The following is a 7,335-nucleotide window of genomic DNA, read 5'->3' as shown; positions in this document are numbered from 1 at the left end:
TGGAAAAGGCTGTAGGTATGCGGTGGTATACAAATTCCAGAATATGTGGGGCAGTCCTGTCCAGACAGTGAGGTCTAAAAGGCAAATTGTTGTCATATAGCCTTACTTTTTACGTAGTACAGGCTATACAGTTAATGTTGGTGTGTTGTATTCCTTTGTCTGAAACAACAGCTTTTTGCTGGACATTCTGGAAAAAATATGATTTGGGTAGATTCATCACCACTTTAGAGAATCCAATTACATTTCGTAAACATTTTGTTCCAGTGGTGATTTTTTTTTTCCCTGGGCCTTAAGACTTAAGGCTTAAACTTCATGTGGATGTATTTTTCTTACCATATCTGCCCAGTTCTTGTTGTGCCCTTTTTGTTTGTCAAGTCCAAAAATATTTTTGAGAGGCTTTACTAAATCTGGCAAAAGGAAAAGACTTGAGCAATCTCAGATGAGTTTCCTGAACTGAGCAACTGAATTGGTTAATCCAAGAATTGAGCAGGATTTCAATGTTCTATGCCATTAATACATGGTTGATTTGTTACAGAACCTATACAACAGATACCTTGTGAAAATTACTTTTTTATAGGCGAACTGCAGTCTTGATAGTTTTCCAGATGCAGGGCAGGAATCAAAACATATACAAGATCATGTAGTGCCAAAAAAAGCTCGTAATGCCTTTTTGAAAGTGCTACAATATATCCTTGCAACTACAGTTGGGATGGCTGCTGTCTCACAAGCACGCCTACCTGGAAATGAACAGACTAATTTCCAGCTGTTCCCGTGTGCAGTGTGGGACGTGCCCAACAGGCATACTGACCAGCAGCCTGTTTACATGTGACCAGCCCTTGTTATCCTTTCATCCCTCTGTCTTCCTGTGTTTGTGCCTCCCCAAATCACCTAAATCCCTCCCTTTTCCTGCCTCTGGTTCCTCTCCTGAGCATCCCATAATAAGTCTTATGCAAACCCCAAATGCTCTTCCCTTGCATCTCATAACGTGTCCCATAGCCCTGGCCGTGCCCCCTCAAAGGTGCTCCCGAGAGTTGCTCCTTCGCTGCTGTTGATGGTTTCCCAGCTGCACGAGGGGCTGGCGGCTCTCTGGGGACAGCCCTGGGAGACGCCAGGACAGGTTGTCTGATTCTGTAAGCGTGTAATTGGGGTTCTGGTGCCTGCACACCCTCGCTGTCCCTTTGTTCTCCTCTTCTGCGTAAGGAAACGAGCCTTTTACGGCTTGATAGCTCTCCTGGGATGGGTTTGGAAGTAGCTGAGGCAGGGTATTATTTGAGTTCCCCCACCTTGTTTTGCCTCTATGCTCCTCTGGGGGTGTGCAGGGGGGGGCTTTTTAGCAGGGAAGTGCTGCTAGTAAGTGAGGGTTTGCAATGATAAACAGCTGCTGAAAAGAAAATAAAAGCAAATGTTAAGAATTCTTAGCTTTAGGAATTACTAGTAAAGGAACAAAAACCAGAATGGAGAATACTGTTCTGCCGTTATGTAAGTCACAGAATCACAGAAGGGTTTGGGTGGGAAGGGACCTCAAAGCCCATCCAGTGCCACCCCTGCCATGGGCAGGGACACCTCCCACCAGCCCAGGTTGCCCAAAGCCTCATCCAGCCTGGCCTTGACCCCCTCCAGGGGTGGGCCATCCACAGCTTCTCTGGGCACCCTGGGCCACTGCCTCACCCCCCGCACAGGAAAACATTTATTCCCCACATCTCATCTCCATCTCCCCTCTTGCAGCTTATACCTGTTGCCCCTTGTAAAAAGTCTCTCTGTTTTTTGTATAAGCCCCCATTAAGTATTGAAAAGCCACAGGTCTCCTCTGTCTCTTCTCCACGATAAACAATTCCAGCTCTTTCAGACTCTCCTCATAGCAGAGGTGTTCCAGCCCTCGGATCATTTGCATGTCCCTCCTCTGGCCCCAGTCCACCAGCTCTGTGTCTGTCCTGTGCTGAGGACCCCAGAGCTGGGTGCAGCACTGCAGGGGGGTTCTCACCTCCCTCGACCCGCTGGCCACGCTTCTTTTTATGCAGCCCAGGATACGATTGGCTTTCTGGGCTGCAGGTGGACGTTGCCAGCTCATATCCGAGTTTTCACCTACTGGTACCCCCAAGTCCTTCTGCTCAGGGCTGCTCTTGATCCATTCATCCCCAGTCTGTACTGGTGCTGGAGGTTGCCAGTAGAAAAGAAATTTAAAAAGGCTTTGAGATCTCTCACTGATATTTGAAATATGGTAATTTCCTATTTTGTATGCCACGTAATCCCCAGTGGTAAGTGGAACTGGAACCTAGGGACGTAATCTGTTCTGGAAGACTGATTCTTTGGGATCATTTATGGCTAAAGTTGTTCATGCCTGATCGCACCAGAAAGGAGTTTCAGAATGTGCTCTCTGAAGGATAATGCTCTAATTCTGCAGCATTATGGAGAAGGATCCCTAGCTCTTTATCCAGGAGAAGTGCCTCAGAGGGAGTGTTGCTCTTCTAGTAGCAATTGACAAATATTCAGTCCTTCTGAACAGGTCCAGAATCAAGCCCCACGATGGTGTGATGAAGGTTTGTCTAGTAAAAGATTCTGACTGTAAGGGGCAAAACCTTCAGCAGTTCTTAGCAAGGCAGTGGTGGGACTCGGTGGAATCCAGGAGGTGAAAGCTGCCCTTTGCTGAGCTGTTCCATTCTCCACTGGCTGGCAGGGAGCTGTCGAAGGGGAACACCAAAGGAATTGTTGAGCAGTTGTTTGGCCTGGAGCACACTTTGAATTTGTGGAGCAGTGTTTAATTAACGCGATAATGTAGTGTAGAGTTCAGCCTTCCAGTCAAAGCTTTGTATCAAAGAAGCAAATGCTAAATGGGTAAGTAACATTCTATAATACATGGGTTTGTCTTTGTCAGGCTGTATTGTATCATCTTATTTTGCCTTGATTTTGCTTTGTAGCTGAAGGGACGGACACTTGTGTCATTTGTGCAGTCCATTAGGAAGAAGCGTTCTGACGGGGCATAGTGCAGTTCACGTGCATCCTTGACACCTACTCGAAGTACTTTTGCACCTTTTGCACCTCCTTTTTGAGGCTTCTACACATTAACTTCTACACTCTTAAATTATCACTGTCTCCCTTTTGTATGAACAAATACACATTCTTGTCTTATGAGGATTTATCTGTTTTGTTGGGATAAAGAAATGTCATTGTGTTGCTATGGTTTATGTACTTAGGGTTTTCTAGTTGTATTAGTTCTACAGGACTAATTTTCCTATTGCATAAATTTTCATTCCCTAAGTCCATTAATTATCTTAAAAACCATGTTTTCTCCTTTTGGTTTTGAGACGATAGTGTGTGTTTTCCATTCAGACCTTGAACATTTAGAAACTTCATAATATAAGTGGATGGTGGGGGTCTTCTGAATGACCACAAATGTGAAGAATACAGCTTCTTAGTAAAAGTAGTTAGTCTTCCATGTGTTTTATAAAAGAGCTAGATGCAAGAGTAATTCCTGTATCTCTGAAACAAATTTCTTGCGTTTATTGCTAGTGTCTGGAAATGTTTGTCAGGTTGCAGTATGTCTTAATATAAATAGTGTATAAAACTTCTGCCTGACTGCATTAATTTCTGTCTTTGGTCAGCTTCCCTTCTATGCAAACAGACATTTTTGGTTTTGTGACATACCAAATCCTAACTTCTCTTTTCACCTGGTTGTCTTTTCCATAGGCGAGAAGTATCTGTTCCTGTATGGTGGCCGCTCTGCTATGGAGCCTGTGCTAGGGGATTGGTATTTCCTGCACACTCCAGAACTTTCCTGCACTGCGGTAAGAACTTGGGGAGGCCCTGGGGAGTAGGAATTGCCTTCATGTTGCGGGTGCGTGCTGCTGGATTGGAAGCCCAGCTCAGCCACAGTGGTATTGTCATGTTGAAGCAGATGACATTGGCAGTACTGTCACACTCCATGGTGATTAGAGTTCGAGCTAACTCCAAACACCTGCCTATTTAGTGGAATACAGTCTTCACGGAACAGTTAAGGTTGGAAGGGACATCTGGAGATCATGTGGTCCAGCACCCTTACTTAAAGCACGTCTAAGGAAAACAGGTTGATCAGGAAAGAACTGGCTGATGTAATCACAGGATAACCCTCATTCCATTACTCTTGATGGTCTTCGGAGTCTGGAGAGGTCCCAGTCAATTGGAAGCTGGCAAATGTCCTGATTTTCAGGAAGGATAAGAAGGAATCATAGAATGGCCTGGGTTGAAAAGGACCATAGTGATCATCTAGTTTCAACCCCCCCACCATATGCAGGGCCGCCAATCACTAAACCAGGCTGCTCAGAGCCACATCCAGCCTGGCCTTGAATGCCTCCAGGGATGGGGCATCCGCCCCCCCGGGCCAGCCTGTTCCAGTGTGCCACCACCCTTTGGGTGAAAAACTTTCTCCTGATCTCTAACCTAAACCTCCCCGTCTTAGTTTAAAACCATTCCCCCTTGTCCTATCACTATCCACCCTCGTAAACAGTCGCTCCCCCTCCTGTTTATACGGTCCTTTCAAGCACTGGAAGGCTGCAATGAGGTCTCCCCGGAGCCTTCTCTTCTCCAAGCTAAACAAGCCCAGTTCCCTCAACCTTTCCTCATAGGAGAGGTGCTCCAGCCCTCTGATCATCTTAGTGGCCCTCCTCTGCACCTGCTCCAAGAGCTCCACGTCCTTCCTGTGCTGGGGGCCCCAGGCCTGGACACAGTACTGCAGAAGGAAGACCCTGGTAATTACAGGCCTGTCAGTCTCACTTCCGTGCCTGGTAAAGTTATGGGGAAGTTTATTCTGGGAGTGATTGAAAAACACTTGAGAAGCACGGGTTCATGCTGTGGTTTAACCTGGCAGGCAGCTAAACACTACACAGCCATTTGCTCACTCCCCCCACAGTGGGATGGGGGAGAGGATTGGGGAAAAAGGTAAAACTTGCGGATTGAGATAAAGAAAGTTTAATAGGACAGAAAAGGAAGGAAAAATAATGATAAAAGAATGTACAAAATAAGTAACACACAATGCAGTTGCTCACCAGCCAGTGACCAGTGCTCAGCCAGTCCCCAAGCAGCCACCACCACCCCGAGCCAGCTCCCCCCAGTTTTACTGCTCGGCATGGTCAGCATGACATTGTATGGTACGGAATGTCCCTCTGGTCGGTCAGGGTCAGCTGTCCTGGCTGTGCCCTCTCCTGGCTTCTTGTGTACCCCCAGCTTCCCCGCTGTCAGGGCAGTACGAGGAGCCGGAAAGTCTTTGACTTAGTGTAAGCACTGCTCAGCAACAGCTAAAACATCAGTGTGTTAACAGCGTCATTCTCATCCTAAATACACACACAGCACTAGACCAGCTACTAGGAAGAAAATTAACTCTCTTGCAGTTGAAACCAGGACGCTAACTTAGTTTCATTTTATGGCAAGGTCATCTGTCTAGTTGACCAAGAGAAGCTGGTAGGTGTGGGATTTTTGGATTTTAGCAAAGGTTTTGATACTGTCACAGTGTCCTTCTGGAGAAAATGTCCAGCATACAGCTAGACAAGTCCGTAATACGAGGGTGAACAACTAGCTGATGGGCTGGGCTCAAAGGGTTAAACGGGGTTACGCTAGGCTGCAGCCAGTCACCAGTGGGGTTCTGCAGGGCTCCGTTACAGGCCAGGGCTCTGCAATGTTTTCACAAATTATCTGGATGCAGGGGTCAAAGGCACCCTGAGTAAGTTTGCTGATGATACTAAATTGGGAGGAGCTGTGGGCTCCCTCGAGGGCAGAGAGGCCTTACAGAGAAATCCGGATAGACTAGAGCTGGGCAATCCCCAGCCCTATGAAATACAACAAGAGCAAGTGCCGGATTCTGTACCTAGGAGGGAGCAGTCCCGGTTATACACACAAACTGGGGGATGAGGGGCCGGAGAGCAACCCTGTGGAAAGAGATCTTGGGGTTTGGGTTGGTGACAAGTTGAAAATGAGTGACCAGTGTGCCCTGGCCACCAAAAGGGCCAGCCCTGTCCTGGGGTGCATCAAGCACAGCATAGCGAGCTGGTCAGGGGAGGGGATTGTCCCACTCTGCACCACACTGGTGCGGCCCCACCTCCAGTACGGGGTGCAGTTTTGGGTGCTTCGATATGAGAACACTGCCTAAAGGGGTGAGAAATGCTTGTCACTGCAGACTTCCAGAAACTATTAAACAACCGTCTCTCCAGATGCTAATAGGTGCGGTTGAATTTGCTTTAGGTGGAAGGGATGGACCAGAAGATGGCCTCTGAAATTTTCTCTGCAGCTTGTTTGCTATGATATTCTTTTAAACCCCTCATCTTGCATTTTTTCCTTTATTGCTTGCACTGAAGGTTTTCTTTCTGCATGTTAGTACTGCAGTTCAGCATCTGATCATGCTCTGTGGTTTGGGCCGCTGATCACCTGCTCTGCTGGTCACTGCATTGGTCCGTGTGTTCGGAACCTTGTGGTTCTCAGGTGCAAGTCTTGAACAGAAAGCAGCATGGAAGAATGCAAGTAAAGTTACCTCTAATAAACGTGCAGAAATAAAACCTTCTAAAGACTGAACGATATTAAATATACTGAGGGCCAGAGAAATACTGTAGATAGAAGTGTTTCCGTTTACACTTTGCCATCCGTAGAGGCACAGATGTGGGATGGGTTTATCTGATTGTTCCCTATCACGCTTACTTTGTTCCCCTCCAGCAACTGTTCCTGTCCTGTGGCAGGAATGTCACATCCCACAAGACATGCAGCAGGGGGAGATCATTTAAGAGCCTGGACATGAAGACAACACTTGGCTTGTCAAAATTCAGCTTTGGACTTACGTTTTCCTAGATTCCCGTTGAGGGTCCGGTACCAGAAAGCCGTCACTCTCACAGTGCGTGTGGCTGGAAAGGAGGAGTGCTGGTTGCAGGAGGTCTGGGAGCAGCTGAGCAGCCCTTAGGTTCAGTTTTCTTTCTGAGGGAGGTCGAGCGCGGCTTTCAGTGGCAGACGGTGGAGACGCACCCACCTCTCATCCCCAGGTGAGTAGGAGGCATTCCGCAGGGAAGCTTCAGCCTGTCTGACTCACCACCTGCCTTATTGATGGAGTTCAATCCCATTTTGAACTCACAGGTATTCACATACTGCACATGTGCACAATGAAAAGCTGCTGCTTGTTGGTGGAGTGTGGTTTCACTCACCCTCTGTGCCAGGCGTCACCGTTGTTGACTTAATGACCGGCCTCAGCTTGGACTACGCGATCGATGTGGTGAGTACTGGCATTCTTCTCTTGGGGTGAGCAGGGTTGTGTGAAGGAGCGTGGTAACTTTAGGGCTGTTCCCTGAAATGGAGCAGGGAGAGCTGTGGTGAATGGGATGGAGTCTA

At 47.5% G+C, this 7,335-nt stretch overlaps 1 protein-coding gene across 1 annotated transcript in view; it reads left to right on the top strand.

Moving 5' to 3' along the window:
- Positions 1 to 7,219, top strand: part of LCMT2 (leucine carboxyl methyltransferase 2) — a gene marked incomplete at both ends in the record, with an annotated part of 15,562 nt that extends 8,343 nt beyond the window's left edge. Inside the window, 3 exons of the mRNA XM_010072761.1 lie at positions 3,600 to 3,782; positions 6,805 to 6,992; positions 7,084 to 7,219. Coding sequence (XP_010071063.1) covers positions 3,600 to 3,782; positions 6,805 to 6,992; positions 7,084 to 7,219 — 507 coding nt within the window. The remainder of the gene's footprint in view (positions 1 to 3,599; positions 3,783 to 6,804; positions 6,993 to 7,083) is intronic.
- Positions 7,220 to 7,335: the final 116 nt, after the last annotated feature.

Source organism: Pterocles gutturalis, unplaced genomic scaffold (genome assembly GCF_000699245.1).
Source record: "Pterocles gutturalis isolate BGI_N339 unplaced genomic scaffold, ASM69924v1 scaffold27937, whole genome shotgun sequence".
NCBI lineage: Eukaryota > Metazoa > Chordata > Aves > Pterocliformes > Pteroclidae > Pterocles > Pterocles gutturalis.
The sequence above is the reverse complement of the archived record's forward strand: the minus strand, read 5'-3'. Positions and strand labels throughout refer to the sequence as shown.